The 18037-nt window shown below is 37.0% G+C and overlaps 1 protein-coding gene across 1 annotated transcript in view; it reads right to left on the bottom strand.

The window, feature by feature from the left end:
- The window catches only part of ADAM9 (ADAM metallopeptidase domain 9), a 187539-nt gene that overhangs the window by 23270 nt on the left and 146232 nt on the right, over nucleotides 1-18037 (bottom strand). The window contains exons 17-18 of the mRNA XM_004446430.4: nucleotides 4851-4931; nucleotides 4373-4478 (exon numbers count right to left, since the gene is read on the bottom strand). Of these exons, the coding sequence (XP_004446487.1) occupies nucleotides 4373-4478; nucleotides 4851-4931 (187 nt within the window). The remainder of the gene's footprint in view (nucleotides 1-4372; nucleotides 4479-4850; nucleotides 4932-18037) is intronic.

Here is an 18037-nt window from a genome sequence, read left to right as displayed (position 1 = left end):
TGACCACTTCATTAGGGCCACTCTGTTTGAGTCTCTGCCTACAGCTACCTTACAGCTGTGAGTAAATGAATGAATGTTCCATCAAACACAGGAAAGTAAACATACCACACAGAGAAGGAGAGCACAGAGAGTTGAGTTTTGATGCTGGAGCCCCAGAGAGAAAGAGCTGAGCTGTTCACCTGATACTTTACAGCTGGCCTTGTGGAGCTGAACCCAGGAGCTGAGCCCAGAAAGAGATGAACCACGGGTAGAGAAGAGCCTTATGCCAGCCTACAGGTGAGATCGGAAAAAGCTGGGACTGTGAAGCCTAAGAGGAAGAGGAAGGCTGAACCCTGGCAGAGATGACACCCATCTTGCTCCAACACATGGCAACAGACTTTATGCCGTTATGACTGTAAGCTTCTACCCCAAATAAATACCCTTTAGAAAAGCCAACAGATTTCTGGTATTTTGCATCAGCACCCCTTGGCTGACAAATATACATGGCAAGCTACTATTTGTGGCATTCTTGTTAAGAAAAATACACACTACAGAAAATACTCAGACTGTGGCGTAAGGCCCGAATCCTTTTTGCTTGCATCTCCTATTTAACTTGTCATGTACTGCTGCATACCAGCACAGAATATGAAGCAACCTGGCACGCCACTGTACTCAAAATTGTCCACTGAGGCTCCCACTTAGACTGTGCTTTGGCCCTGCATCCGATACCAGCATTCTGACAGACAAGTCCAACAGACTTACAACATACATGCCAACCAACCAACTCAAACAAATGCTTCAGAATGAAGAGTAAGAGGGGCAAACAGCACTATACAAAGAATACCACTGCTGCATCAATGTTGTAAATGTCAGCATGGACACGGGCACTGGCAGGGTGGTCCTCCTACCCACCACTGCAGCCATACTGGCTCTCGAAGATGTGAAACTGGATGTGGCATTCTCATAGAGTACCCAGAAAACTCGTTAGCCACTGCCTGGCCATCAGAGCCATGGGGCATGACAAAATCCAATTTCTGGCTAACAGCAAGCTGAACATGATCAGAAACCATGTGCTCACTGCACTCATGCGGATGGCAAAAATCTCCGATCACAAATCATGGTTCATCCTCGATGAGATGGAAAAATATACCAAGATGAAGCAGGAGATTCAGGCTGGCACCAAGGAGGGTCACACTGCAGTGATCATCAGTGAAGAGACAAAAACTTCCTCGTCCAGCAGGTAGAGAGGTGAGGCCCAGGCCAGTATTATAAAAAGCTGGCTATGCAATGCAGTGGGCCTGTATCTGCTAAAAAATAGCAACCAGCTGGATGACCCACAACACAGTATACTCAACAGCCACGCTTCTGTCCATCCAGGGAGCATCCACCACATACAGCATCACTGTGGTACCTTTGGCACAGTAGCCCATGGTGTGACCCTCCATGTGACCTTCAGTGTAGCCTTCAGGGGGATGGGCCTTTGAACGGCCTTTTGTGCGGTGATTTTTCTTTTTTTTTTTTTTTTATAGAATAAACCTTTTTTAAAAAATTTCTCCTCTCCCACCCACTGTTGTCTACTCTCTGTGTTCACTTATATTCTTGTCAGAGGCACCCGGAATCTGCATCACCCTCTGTTGCATCACCCTGCCGCGTCAGTTCTCCACGCGTGCGGCACCACTCCTGGACAGGCTGCACTTTTTTCGCACTGGGTGGCTCTTCTTACGGAGGGGCATACTCCCTGGGCCTAGGGTTCCCCCACACGGGGGATACCCCTGCGTGGCACAGCACTCCCTGTGCGCATCAGCACCACACATGGGCCAGCCCACCACACGGGCCAGGAGGCCCTGGGTTTGAACCCTGGACCTCCCCATGGCTGGTGGACACCCCATCCATTGAGCCAAATCCACTTTCCTGTGTGATGACTTTTCTAATGATTGCCTTCCATTCTTTCTGGAATATACTCAAGCTGGGTGTAGCTGCAATCCTGTAACTAAGACTCAGTCTAATTACGAAGACCTATGACATCACCTGGAAATTCTCCTTCTCGGTTTTTCTCCTCTGCAGCCAAGAAAAAATGATATATCATCAGCTGGAACTCTGGAAATCCCCTTCTGTTTACCTAGCCATGCATTCAGGCAGTGTGACTAATTTCCTACTTATACAATACCAGTTTTCTTGACGTTGCTGCAGAGAAATCATATAAAGGCTGTATATTTCCCTTTACTTAGAGTTTAACAGATATTTCTGAGTATAACTAACTTCTCTCATTATGACCAAAAGCATGAAGATAGACAGTCATAGAAAAGTGTTTTTTCCATCTTTGGAGCACCTGGTAAAGGAATCAAAACTGGAGAAAACAAGAGAGAAAGGATCAGAAAGTCAAAAACTTAGAGACCATAGAAGCTCAGTTACAACTGATAGAGGAGAACATAAAAATGGCTCAATCTGTGGTGGGAGGGGGGGTGGATCGTCTAGGCATTGTGGCTGTTAATATCAGTCTCCTGTGGTTGAAGATCTAACTGCTCTCAGGTATAGGTACACCATTGCTTCTGGGGGTCATTAATACCTTCTAGGTGTTCTAATGAGGCCTTCCAGCCTGAAATGGCTCACACAGGTAAGTGTGTAAATGTCCTCAGGTATTAGTACAGCTGAAGAGAACTGGGTTAGTGAGGGTAACTATCACCCTACTGTTGCTGCTGCTGTTGTAGCTGTTGTGTGAAATGAAGCTGGGGGACTTGGCATGTTCTAAGAGCTGGCTTGTTCACCCCTCCTGCTGGTGTGGAAAATACATTCTTTTCAAGTGTGCAAAGAACATTTACCAAATAAACTATATGCTGGGCCATAAGGCAAGTGTCAAAAAACAGAAAAGAATACAAGCCAAACAAAGTATATTATTCTGACTACAGTGCAATAAAATGAGAAACATACACACTAAAATATCTGGAAAATCTCCAAATACTTGGAAACAAAATAACATACTTCAAAATACTTCAAGATGGGTCAGAGAAAAAATTAGAAAAATTGGAAAACATTTTGAAAAGAATATAAATGAAAATGTAATGTATCAAAATTTGAAAAATACAAAAAAATAAATAGCAGTACTGAGAGAGAAATATACAGCACTAAAACACCTGTGTTAGAGAAGAAAAAACATCTCAAATCAATGACTTCATCTTCCACCTTAAGAAACAAGAAAAAATAAAAGCAAATGAAATCCAAATTAAGTAGACCAAGGGAAAATATTTGCAAATCATATATCTGATGAAGGACTTATATCCTTAATATTAAAAAAAAAAAAAAAGCCCTAAAAACACAATAATAAGAAAACCCAAAACCCAATTTTAAAATAGGCAGAAATTTGAACAAATACATCACAAAAGAAGATATGCCAATGGCAAATAAGTACGTGAAAAGATGATTAGCCATCAGGGAAATGCAAATTAAAATCACAATGAAATACCACAACATATCTAATAGAATGGCTAAAATTAAAAAGACTGACCATACCAAGAGTTGGTGAGGATGTAGAGAAACTGGAACCTTCCTACACATCTAGAGAGAATGTAAAACAATACATTCTGGGAAACAGTTTGACAGCTTCTTAAAAAGTTAAACATACACCAAGAAAATTCCCCAGCCATTCCAAGAGAAAGAAAGCATTTGTTTTTATTAGAAATATACTGGCAAATAAGGAGCTCAAAATCTATGAGAATAAAAACGAGTTAAATAGATAATTACTATAGTATGTGATAGTGCCAATAGTACTAACAGAGCAAAGAGAAGGGGCATATTAATTCCTGTCTATGCAATCAGGGGAAACTTTCTAGAGAAAATGAGGTATAAACGAAAACCTGAGTAGCAGTTGGCCACGTTTGACTCATAGAAACACTGGTATGAAAGCCCAGAGGTGAGAGAGTAGCCTGTCACAGAAAATCAATGAAGTTACGATATGTCTTAAGCTTAGTGAAATAACACTAGAAAGGTAAATGAGGGCAGATTATGCAAGGTTTTCTAAAAAACGATTAAGGATTTTTGGATTTCATTCTAATAGCAATGAAGAAGCACTGAATTTAAAGCAGAAGACTGATATCATCAGAACTGGATTCTTGAAGGAAAACACCAAAACTCTGTAATATAGTGCTAGAACATGGATTTTAGGAAGCATGATGGGAAACAGTGAGCCTAGTTAAGAGGCTATTATATACACCCAGGCAAGAAAGTAAAGGTAATAAATGGGCATGAAGAAAATGGAAACATTGGTGAGAATTTAGGAGGTAAAATCACCATAATGTAATATATAACTAGATGAGGGAAGAGAGGGAGAGGGACAAAGATGCCCAATCTCTGTTTGGGCCACTGGGAGATCATAACAATTTTCTTCTGTAATACTTGCCATTGTATGTAGGTCCACTGTCCACACTTCCTCCGTATCCTTTAGTCTCACAATTGGGGGGAGCCCAGCCATTTTCACAGTGACAATTCTTATTGCTGTTACATACCTTTAAAATAATCAGCAGACCAGTTTTGTTAATTATGTATGTTACTCAGAATGGAAACCAAGACAAGGAATAAATTAATGCAAATTCACAGACAGCCTTTTTTAAAAATTAAAGAAGTTTTATTCACATACCATACAATCCAACCACAGTGTACAATCACTGGCTCTCAGCATAATCAGCGTTGTGTATTCATTACCACAATCAATTTTAGAATATATTTATCATAGACAGTTTTTTTAAGAATGAAAAATTTACTGGATATCAAAAATTCCCCCAAATCTAAAAATCTTGGAAGTCTCACCTAATCCTCACTGAGAATTCTCATTATTCAGCATTACTTTTATGAATAAATCCAAAGAGAATATTACCTACCCCATGTCCATGACACATTTTCTGAACATCACAGTCATAATTCAGAACAGAAGCATTTACACATTGGAAGTTTCTACATATCTGGGGGAAAAAAAACAGTGAACTAATGAGTGAAGAAAAATTAAACACATTAATAAAGAGGAACCCATTAAAAATGTGGGCACAGAGCATTTTATTGATGAACACTTTCAAACGTTCACGTAATGGTTAAGTCCCACATTATATATTATGTAGGAAAAAAACTATAATTAACTGATTAAAAAAACAAAGATAACACAAAGTCTAAAACAATAGATAAAGCAACAATATATTCTGCCCTACAAGCATAGATATAAAGATTGTTAAGTGAAATATTCACAAATGTATTTTTTCTATCATAAATCATGACTTAAAAGTGATCCCAGGACTATAAGGAAGGTTCAATAATAGAAAACCTTTTACTATGATCTCACACAAATGGATCAAATATTAAAATCTTATCATTATTACAACAGATATCAAAAGGGCATTTAACAAAATTTTAGACTTTTAATTTTTAAATCTCTTCCAAAAATAAGGATAACAGGATTCCTGGTTGACAAGATAAAAACTATTTTCCAGTGTCACAATTACTGAAGAAGCAATAGACATCTAGTAAAATCACCACTGAAAACAAATCACTATTAATTTATATGGTTTTATAAATAGTTCATATAAATGAATGCTAAATATTGAAAGAGATAAAATGTAGCATTATCTGAGAACAATATTAAACTAAAGAACTAAACGAATCACCTGAAAACTTACTAGAAAATTTTCAGTTTTGACAAATTGACATTTTTCTGAAAATTGTACTTCTATGACTTAGAAAGACTAATCTTTTTTAAGATTGCGGACTACTCTTTTTTTTTTTTTTTTTTTTGAGGTACAGGTGGCCAGGGATTGAACCTGGAACCTTGTACAGAGGAAGCTGGCATTCAACCACTGAGACACATCAGCTCCCCTGAGTTGATTTTTTTGTTTTGCTTACTGTTGTTGTTGTTTCAGGAGTCACTGGGACCTCCTATGTGGGAAGCAGGCATTCAACTGCTTGAGCCACATCTGGTCCCCTGACTACACTTTAAATTTTATTAGGTAGCTAACTGTACAAGATCAGAATGTTTAAATGTCATAATGAAATAAACAGCAATTAGAGAACAAACATAAAATGAGACAATGATAGATATCTTTATTATTCTAAAAAATACATAGGTTTGGGCAGAGGATCCTCAAATTCTGTTTCTTGCAATAATCTTAAAAAATATACTCATATGATTATAAATTCAAAAGTATAGGGAATGATGTCATCAATATGGTGACAAACGACATCCCCTGGAAGAGTATCACCTCAGAAACAACTAATAAAAGGACAAATCCCACTTGCTTGGAACTCTGAAGGATGATAGAGACTGGAAAATGATTCCACAAACCCCTAATTAAAAAAAAAAAAAAAACTCATAGAAAAGGTAGGAAATTTATGACCCAGACCTACAAGTCTGAACCCCTCCTCCTTATTTGGTCTTGCAAAGTTTAGGAGTCACAGAATAGCACGGCCCAGGACCCTCCTGCTATGGACACTCAAAGCACACAGAGCCACTCATAGCAGAAAGTCAGAATCCCATGCATATCCAGGCACAGAGACGTAAGGACACAAAGACCCAGGAGAGACATAAGCATATGAGCACCACATACAAAAGTGTCCTCAGAACTGTTGGCAAGAGATGGACACACTCAACTCAGTCTCTGATTGCTGGATTACCTAAAGGAAAAACAGACTTTTTGGACTGACCCCATCTGACTCTCTGGGAGAGGATACCCTAAGGGGGAAGTAACTAAAGGCAGAAAAGCCACACAGGGAAAAAAAAGGGGGGGATGGGGGAGAGTGGGGGGGAGAAAGGGGAAACTGAACGTGCTAAGTCAGGACAGGTCCCCAAATGAAAAGTGTAATGAAAAGGGGGCAATGAGTAAGGAAGAGAAGTTAAATCATAGGAGCTAAGGAGAAAATTATGCAACAGCAATAACAACAAAACAGAAAAGCTCAGGATTCCCAAAGAAGGAACAGAGGAAATAAAGCTTATTCCTGAAGGTAAAATGATTGCAAACAAATGGCAACCTTAATGTTGTACTGCATGTCCAGGGCAAGAATCAAGTGCAGAAGATGTGAGAAAATCTGAATAAACACAGGCTACTCTAAAGACCCAATACAAGTCAGACCAATAGTCAAGGAAGAGCTCTAACACAAAGCCAATCTAAAATAAAACCCTAGGCAAGAGGGAGAAACTGACCTTCCAGAGTAATTAGCATATCAAAATAATCAGATGCCCAGGCATTAGAAATAAATTTCAAGCCATACTAAAAAACAGATATGACTCTGTCAACCAAAAAGTTAAAACTTCAGAGGAGATACAGAACTTGGAAAACTAATCAAAGAAGTTCAAACAAATCTCCTAAATCAATTCAAGGAAATGAAGGAAAATAGAGAAAAAGTAAACAAATGCTGGATATAGAACTAAAGGATATTGAGAAGACAATGTGTAAAAAAAAATAATTAGAAAATATAAAAAGAAGCATAATAGAAATTATGGGGATAAAAGGCAAAATAAGAGATTAAAAATATACCAGAGGAAAAAATTTTTAAATCAAAATTTTACTAGAGGCATACAACAGCAGATATGAACAGGCAGAAGAAAGAATCAGAAGACTAGAAGCCAGAAAAATTGAAATCCTATAGTCAGAAGAAAAGATAGAAAAAAGAACAGAAAAAAGTTGACAGGTCTCAGGGCCCTGGGTAAGAACATGAAGCATACCAATATGTGTGTCCTGGGAATTCAAAAAGATGGAAAGGGAAATTTTTTTTCCCTACCAGCACCTGTAGCCACTGGGCCCTAAACCGCTCTGTCATGTTGGCACACCAGTAGTCCCTGTCCCTCAGACCAACAATAGACACCATGGTTACAAACTCCCAGCAGGTCAGCGGCAGGATGACCTGTGCTCCTCACTGATACTCAAAGAATATTTGGGGCAGAAAGAATATTTGAGGAAATAATGGCCAAAAAATTCCCAACTCTTATGAAAAATAATTATACATCTCCAAGAAGTGCAACATACTCCAAACAAATAAACCCTTATAGATCTACTCCAAGACAAATACTAATCAGAATGTCAAGTTCCAAAAATAGAGAATTCTGAAAGCAGCAAGAGAAAAACAATTCATCACATTCACGGGATCCTCAATGAAACAAAGAGCTGATTTCTCAACAGAAGCCATAGGGGCAAAAAAAAAAAAAAAAAACAGTGGAATTTTATCTTTAAGATACAGAAAGAGAGAAACTGCCAGTCAAAAATTCTTTATCCTGAAAAACTGTGTGCTTCAAAAATGAGGAGGTAGAAGTGAATATGTCTCACTGGTTGGGTGCCTGCTTCCCATGTATGAGGTCCTAGGTTCAATCCCCAGTACAGCCTAAAAAAAAAAGTGTTTTTTAAAAAATGAAGGATGTTTAAAATATTCAAAGAGAAACTGAAATTAGAGAGTTTGTCACCAAAACACCTGCCCTACAAGAATTGCTAAAGGAAGTTCAGATTGAAAGGAAAAGACTGAAGAGATTGGCTTAGAGCAGTGTTAAGAAGTGAAGATCTTCAGTAAAGGTAATTAAAAGATAAATGCAGAGAAGCGGACTTGGCCCAGTGGTTAGGGTGTCCGTCTACCACATGGGAGGTCCGCGGTTCAAACCGCAGGCCTCCTTGACCCGTGTGGAGCTGGCCCACACACAGTGATGATGCGTGCCATGCAGGGGTGTCCCCGCATGTGGGAGTCCCACATGCAAGGAGTACGCCCCGTAAGGAGAGTCACACAGCGTGAAAGAAAGTGCAGCCTGCCCAAGAATAGCGCCGCACACACAGAGAGCTGACAGAACAAGATGATGCAACAAAAAGAAACACAGATTCCCATGCCGCTGACAACAACAGAAGCAGGCCAAGAAGAACATGCAGCAAGTAGACGCAGAGAACAGACAACTGGGGCGGGGCAGGGTAGGGGGGGAAGGGAGAGAAATAAATAAAATCTTTAAAAAAAAAAAAAGGTAAATGCAAAAAAACAATAGCAATGTACCCTTGACCTATACTGACTCTAGAAGAAACAGAAGATCTCAACAGAGCAATGACTAGTAGAGACACTGAATCAGTAATCAAAAACTTCCCAAAGAAAAAACCCAGGACCAGATGGCTTCACTGGTGAATTTTACCAAACATTGCGAGAAGACTTAACTCAAATTTTGCTAAAACTCTTCCTAAAAATTGAAGAGGTATAAGACTCCCAAACTCATTTTATGAGGCCAACATAAAACTTATACCAAAGCCATATAAGGATACTATAAGAAAAGAAAATTACAGAATATTCCTTATGAATACAGATGTAAAAATCCTCAACAAAATAATAGCAAACCCCATCCAACAGCATGTTAAAGGAATTATATACCATGAATCACGTATGATTCAACCCAGGCGTGCCATCATGGTTCACTATAAGAAAATCAATTCATGTAATACACTATAGTAATGGGATGAATGGGGGAAAAAACCCACACTGTCATCTTAAATGATGAAGAAAAGGCATCTGACAAAATACAGCACACTTTCTTGATAAAAACATTTAGGAAAATAGGGATAGAAGGAAACTTCTTCAACATGGTAAGGGCATATATGAAAACCCACAACTAACACAGCCACTGTGGAAGACAGTTTGGCAGTCCCCCAGAAAACTAACCATAGAACTACCATATGACCCTGCAATCCCACTCCCTGCATATACCCAAAAGAACTGGAAGTAGAGACTTGAATAGATATTTGCACACCCATGTTAATAGCATTACAACTGCCAAAAGACGGAAGCAACCCAAGTGTCTACCAATCTCTGAACAGATAAATAAAATGTGGTATACATATACAATAGAATATTATTCAGCCATAAAAATAAGGTTACCAGAGGATGGGGTTGCAATAGGAATCAGAAGTTAAGGCTGAAAATGCACAAGGTTCCCATTTGGAATGATGAAAATGTTTTTGTAATGAATGGTGGTGATGATGGTAGCACAACACTGAGAATGCAATTAAAAGCACTAAAATATATCTGAATGTCATTAAATCGGGAAATGTTACATTGTATATATGGTAACAATTAAAAAACAAACAAACCATGGAACTACACTACACAGTGAACCCTATATTAAACCAGGGCTGCCTTTAATTAATAGCACAATTATATAAATGGGCTATCATCAATTTTAACAAATATTCCACACCTTTGCAAGCTGGTGGTGGTAGGTGGTATAAGGGGAATCTGTATTTCATGCATGATTGCTTTGTAAACCTACAAATTCCCTAAGAAAGATTAAAAAAATTAAAATAGGAAAAAGAAAACGTATTCCTAAGCATGACATGAAACCAAGACAAAACAGGTAAGACTGAAGGTTATGACTCCAAGGCAAAAGAGAAATGACAAACTATAGAAATTATTTATAAGTGATATTACTGACTGATAGTTAATATTGTTAATATATGAGAAGCCATATAAAACAATGAGAAATTTACAAGCCAACAGAAATATATTAATATGAACTTCCCAGGAAAGAAAATGTATAGAACTAGTAAAGACATGAAAAGATACCTAATCAGGGAAATGCAAACCAAACGAATAATGAGGCTTTTTGTCACTTAATCAGGATGCCAAAATTAATAAGACTGATATATATAAATCCTCACATTCAACTACTGGAAATGTAAATTATTACCACCTTACTGAAAGATGAATCAGCTGTTTCTACTTTAAATATATATTCCTTAAACTAAAATATCTGCTCCTAGGAATTTATCCATTAGAAATATGCATAAAAGTAGATGAGATTAGAAATTGGGTTACTCATACCTCCAGATCTCAAAATGTATTACAAAGCCACAGTTATCAAAAAAACATGGTAATGGCACAAGTACAGACATACACACAAAGGAAACTGAATTTAGAGTTCAGAAATCAACCTTCACATTTATGGCCAACTGATTTTTTAAAAATCTATTTCTCTCCCCTTCCCTCCCCTGCCCCCCCCCCCCATTGTCTGCTCTCTGTTTCCATTCACTGTGTGTTCTTCTGTGTCCACTTGCATTCTTGTCAGGCAGCACCGGGAATCTGTGTGTCTTTTTGTTGCATCATCTTGCTGTGTCAGCTCTCCATGTGTGCGGCGCCACTCCTGGGCAGGATGCACTTTTATCACACAGGGTGCACTCCTTGTGCGTGGGGCACCCCTACACAGGGGACACCCCTGCGTAGCATGGCACTCCTTGCACGCAGCAGCACTGCGCATGGGCCAGCTCACCACATAGGCCCGGAGGCCCTGGGTACCAAACCCTGGAACTCCTATATGGTAGGCAGACACTCTATCAGTTGAGCCACATCCGCTTCCTCCAACTGATTTTTGACAAGGGAATTGTCAAGAATGGGAAAGAATAGTCTCTTTAACTATTGTCCTGGGAAAACTGGATCTCCATTTGCAAAAGAATAAGGTGGACCCCTATAACCTCATACAAAAATCAACTAAAAATGGATCAAAAATCTAAATTTAGGAGTCAGTACTTTAAAATAGGCAATGGTTTCTTAGAATTTAAACCCAAAGTACAAACAACAACAAAAAAATAGATAAATAGGACCTCATCAAAATTAAAAACATTTTGCTGAAAGAACTTTATCATGAAAGTAAAATGACAATATACACAATGGGAAAAAATATTTGGAAGCCTCATATCCAATAAAGGTTTAATATCTAGAATATATAAAGAAATCCTTCAACTTAAAAAAAGACAAACAACCACAATTTAAAAATGGGCAAAAGATGTAAATAGACATCTCTCCAAAGAAGGTAAACAAATGACCAAAAAGTACATGAAAAGTTGCTCAACATCATTATTCATCAGGGAAATGCAAATCAAAGTCACAAGGAGATACCATTTCACACCAACTAGAATGGTTACTACTTTTTTTTTTTAAGGAGGCACTGGGGATTGAATCTGGGACCACATACATGGGAAGGAGGCACTCAATCACTGAGACAGACCTGCTCCCAATGGCTACTATTTTTAAAAAACAGAAAATTATCAGTGTTGGAAAAGATGAGGAGAAATAAGAACAGTCATTTATTGCTTGTGGCCACGTAAAATGGTGCAGTCATTGTGGAAATTAATTTGGCAGTTCCTCAGAAAGTTAAGTATAGAATTATCATATAGCCAGCAATCATGCTACTAGGTATATATTGCTAATTGAAAGCAGAAATTTGAACATATATTTGCATACCGACATTATTCACAATTTCCAAAAGATGAAAACAACCTAAGTGTCCGCCAACCAATGGATAAACAAAATGTAGTATATAAATACAATGGAATATTATTCAGCCTTAAAAAGGAATGACTTTCTGAGCCATGCAACAACATGGATGAATCTTGAAAACATCATATTGAATGAAATATGCCAGACATGAATGGACAGATATTGTATGATCTCGCTGATATGAAATAATTAGAATAAGCAAACTCATAATACAGGTTGACATGGTTGGGACAGGGAATGGGAAACTAAGGCTTAAAATCTACAGAGAACCTATTTGGTACGATGATATACTTTTGGTTATGAATGGTGATGATGGGAGCACAACATTGTGAACCTAATTAACAGCACTGAATTATATATTTCAATGTGCTAACAGGGGAAATATTAGGTTGGCACCAGAATAAAAATTAATAAAGAAAATCCATGGAACTACACTATATAAACAGTAAACCCTAAGTTAAACAATGGGCTATAATTAATAGTACAATTACAAAAATGTGCTTTCATCAATTGTAACAAATATACCACACCAATGCAACGTGTTAACAATAGGGTGATACATGGAAATCCTACATTTTATGCATGATTGTTCTGTGAACTCACAGCCTCTCTAATAAAAAAATAAAAAGTAGTGAGATTAAATATAGAAGACTGTTCAGCACTAGTTTAAGAAAAACAAACAAAACAGACAACATAAATTTCCATTAATATTGTTAGATAATTGGTACGTAAGTAATGGAATGAAGTAGATTTTCATATAATGACTCAAATGGATCTGTAGGGTATGTTATTGAGTATAAATATTTCAGAACATTACATGAAACATTATTAAACATAATTTAAACAATAAAATAAAGTATATGTGTTAGGGAAGTGTGGGAGTATATATATTTGTAAATGTCCAGAAAGAGGACTGGACAGATACACAATACACTGTTAATAGTAGTTACCCCTAGGAAATGAGTTTGGAAAGAAGGGGAATGAGTAGAGCATCAGCAGAGGTCCTTTACTTTGGTATTACACAATATTTTTTAATTAAAAAAAAAAAGTGATATCCCCATAATACATTTTTTAAAAACTTTTATCAAAATAAGAAAAAAACTTAAAATTGTCATAAAACAAAATCTAGCTATATGCTATTCACAAGGCATACACTTAAAAATGATAACTGAAGAGAGATGGGGAAATTTTTCATTAGGCAAACAAACATAAAAAAAGTGTGGTAACAATATTAACAGCAATTAAAACAAAATTTAACAAAAAACATTAAGATAGTGGGGAGGGGAATTTTGAACTGATAAAAGATATAGCTAAAATGTAATAGTCTCCTAAAGAAACTCTCCTAAAGACATTCTTAGTGCAAAAATGTTTAGAGCTATTAGAGAAAATGAAAAAGAAAAGCCCCTACTCAAAAACACACTAATAAGAGACTTCAACATACTTTCTCTAAATCTTTATCACATAAAGAAAAATAAGAATGTAAAAGATGTTAATATATAATAATCAAACACTGCATAAGTGAGAATACACACTTTTCAAATGCCCTTAGAACAGTTATCAAAAAACAAACATCTGGAAACACCTCACTAAACCTGAGTATTTCTCTCATTCTTGAAATGACCAAGGACATTAAACCAAGCAATAACTCTGAAGTGAACACAATGGCCTTTTTTTTGAAGTATCAGAGCCGGGAATTGAAACCAGGATCTCATATGTGGGAAGCTGGCATTCAACCACTGAGCCACATGGGCTCCCCTGAGTTGTTTTTTTTTTTTTCATTTGTTTGCTTGTTGTTAGTTTTGTTTGTTTGTTTTCATTAGTCACTGGGAACAAAACCCAGGACCTCCCATGGTAAGTAAGCACTCAACAGCTTGAGCCAAATCCATTCCCCTACATGACTGTTTTTAAAGCCATCAAGGTACGTCAAATTTCCAAAAATAAAAGGATCCTTTTCAAAGTCAACAAATCTCCTGAAAAATTTTACCTTGTGAGTTTATAGGACAATCATGCATAAAATACACGTTTTGGAGAAAGAATAAGGTGTATTTTGTTGGTTAGGATTTTTCAAACCAAGCGATCAGAACTTTTTTCTGTTTTATCAGTAATTTCAAAGAAAAAACTCCAACTTTGGTAGAAAGTAAATTTTTATATAATCAAGCATTCAGAAAACTGTATCAATATTGTCACAAAATCTTCCTAATGTAGATTCACTAAGCCTATGAATGTCAATGAAAGTCTCTAAATGTCAATCCTGTAGTATTTTCCATCAAGTTGACAGAACACTTCTAATGTCAAGAATGGGATACCAGATGTGTTTTGTTTTTTTCATTTAACCTTTTAAATCAAAATAATTCATATGCGCAGTTAAAAATCAAATAGTGTTGAATGGCTTATCACAAAAAAACTATACCTGATCCACTCCTACCCAATCTGCCAGTGTAGAGGCAACCATTGATTCTTCTAACCTCCCTATTTTAAAATAGTATGCTAATTTAGCTATTTCTTGATTTATCTACTTTAGACATCATCTACTGACATCCTTTATGATAGAAAGAAATGAGCTTTCTAATACAACCTCCACTGCTTGTCCTCCACCTTCTCAAAGTAAATACTGCTTACTATTTATATCATTAATACTGGGTTATTACTGAGTCAGTACATAACACACCACTATTCCCTGAGCAAGTTCAGAACCAGACAAGAGAAGACGAGGCTCACAGCTGGAAGCCGAAGTTTCACCTTCATTCCTGATGAAGCTATTTAACATGCTGAAATAAAGAGCAACAATGGGCTTCCTAATACTGCACCCCAGAATCATACTTACCTGCCCAGTCACAGGCTGCTCTGGACAACCACAGGCCTCCCCCCACAGAAGCAGAGCCTGCCCTGCTAAGCTTACTGCATGGCTGAGAGAGCAGACCAGAATGCACTCTCTCTGCAGGCAGGCAGATCTGTAAAGAGAAGACAGAAGGGGCTGAGCCATCCATGCCCAATGTCTTCTCCCAAACTCATCAACTGGATCAGTCACCTGTCTTCCCTTAGGGAAAACTGAAAGAGGATCAGATAGAGGCCAGGAGTATTATTCTAATTGAATTCCTTCCACAAGGAAATGTGAAAAGTGGGAAGTATTTCCTGACAACAATTAAGATAGAAACATTGTTGATTTCAAAGCTAAGAGTTACATGCCTCACATATAATTTTTTGTTTTTACCACAGTAAACTTGCCTTTCTTCTTGCACGATTGGCCTTTACCGTATCCTCAATATTTCCCTCCTTCCCCCTCAAAATAATACTATCATATCATTTGTTCTTTCAAGTTCCCTCTTTGTCTAGGGACTTCTTGCTCCAACATGAACTGATTGCTCTCCTGTCTTCATAAGACAGCTGTTATTCTGAAATTTCTTTTTGCATTCTCCTGTCTCCTGGACTGTCATTGTTTCTCCTTTTGGTTTACTTTCTCATTTGCTCAAGGACTACTTTATATGATCCCAAGAAAGAATGAATAAAAGATCAATTTTCTGAGTCCTTAAGAGTCTGATACATTTTTATTATACACTCTCACTTGACTGTACTTTAGCTATGTACAGAATTCTAGGATATCTCTAGAAATGGGAAAGTATTGCTCCCTTGTCTTCCAGAATTCAGTTCTGAATCTCATTCCTTTGTCTGGGCCTATTTTTGTTTTGTTTTGTTTCTGCCTCTAAAAGCTTTTAGGATGTTTCCTCACCAGTACTCTCAATTTTCATAACTGTCCATTTTTTTTTGTTTGTTTTTCTTCTATAAACCCTAATTAGATGGCTGTCAGAGCTCCTTAATTGATCCTCTCAGATGTTACATTTTCTCTCATATTTTCTATCTCTTTTTGTTCAGCTTCCCCAGAGAAATATGCAACTTTATGTACAATCTACCTATATTTCAGTTACATGTACATGAAGGAGAACTGTGTATTAGGGTAAATGGATAGGGAGGCAGGTTTTTCATAGGAGGACTACCAAAAATTATCAAATAATATCGAAAAGCATATATTCTGATCTACCTAGACAGACAGGAAACTAGTCACTGGTGCTTTATTGACAATGTAAGAGAAGCAGGCTTAGAAGCTAGTATCTCCATATTTAGACAAAAGTTGATTCAACTTGCAGTCCCATAGTTCACCCCAATCAGCTATAACTAGTTCTTCTAAATCACAAGTCTGCGTAAGGTTCTGCTTAGGAGGTAATCTTCATGTTTACATCCCTTCTGTTTGCACTTTAAGTTGTAGGTTCCACCACTTTGTCAAGCTATTCTTTATCCTCTTTCAATTTTTCAAAACTTTGCTGAAATCTTTATCTACTGATGAAATCTCCTGTAATTTGCACTTTGGGATTTATTCACCACTTTGTCAAGCCATTCTTTATCCTCTTTCAATTTTTCAAAACTTTGCTGAAATCTTTATCTACTGATGAAATCTCCTGTAATTTGCACTTTGGGATTTATTCCTTATTTGTTCCTTTATATTTGGAGGGGTATGTTTGTTTGTTTTTTGAGAAAAGCAATATAAATGGAAATTGCAATCTACCATCTTAGCCAGATTTTTTTTCCAATTCATATTTTTACTCAGAACTTCCTTAAATTTGTTAATAACTGACCAATATGTCTCACTTAAGCCCATGCCAAAAAAAGAAACAAACACATACCTATAACAATTGAAACATATGGATGTTGAGAGAAAATAGGCTTTAGTACACTGAACAGGAAGACCAACTCAAGAGAAAAAGTGACATGGACACGCGGCACAAGTAAGTACTATCCTTCTTCCGCTAACCAAAATCCATTCTAGAGGCTTTGATAACACCTAACATCAGGTATGTGAAACTGCAGAAAACAAGGAGAGACGACAACAAGGCTTGACTTTAGTGGTATCTGGGACCATTTTATTATTCTGGGTTTGTTTTGCTTTGTTCACTTATTTGTACCCAAAATGCTTTCCCATTCTTTTTTTTTTTTTTTTTTTCTGGTAAAGTTACTTGACTCATCACCTCCCTTTACAGGCATGGGTTAAGCTAAGGGTTAAGCATAAGGTAGAACATGTGGTCCTACCAACCATACTGCATTATATCCCTGGACATTATACTTGGTCCTTCAAGCTGTGCCAAATAGTCCTTTTCCAGGTTTTCTTGATGTCTAGCTGGAGGAAAAGCAAACCTACATACCTCAGGTGTGCTGGGAAAATGTAGGGTTGGTTCTTCTCTGCTATATGGTAAAGGCTACATGTGTGCAGTGGAAGGAAATAAAGCCAATGAGAAGCAGAGATGAAACAAATAGGGGCAAAGAATCACAGGAACATTATCTCTGAGATTCTGGGTCACAAAGTTCCATATCCAATTCTGTGATCTGAACCAATAAATTTTCTTTTATTCTTTAATCCAGTCTTAGCTGAGTCTTTGTGAGACTTGAGAGTACTGACTATAATCCACAGAGCAAATTTCATAAATTCCAAACAATATCTTAAGAACACAGCTTCAGAAATACAAAAGTATATTCACCAGCAAATAAAACCCAGGAATATACCTAAAGAATAATATACCACTTTCAGTGTTTGCTTTAGGAATGATAAGATAGTTTAATGTTAAGGAAATTCATTAATATAAACAAGCAAATCAATAGGTGAAAGGAAAAGAATGATTATTTTAATAGTTGCCAAAAACTACTTCTAAAATTTTAAATTCATTCGGTTTTTTTTATTAATTTGTATTAAATAATGCTCCCTTTAAGTTATAAATAATATCTTAAAAGCCAATAACCAAAATCATATTTA

This window comes from Dasypus novemcinctus, chromosome 29 (assembly GCF_030445035.2).
Source record: "Dasypus novemcinctus isolate mDasNov1 chromosome 29, mDasNov1.1.hap2, whole genome shotgun sequence".
Lineage (NCBI taxonomy): Eukaryota > Metazoa > Chordata > Mammalia > Cingulata > Dasypodidae > Dasypus > Dasypus novemcinctus.
The sequence above is the reverse complement of the archived record's forward strand: the minus strand, read 5'-3'. Positions and strand labels throughout refer to the sequence as shown.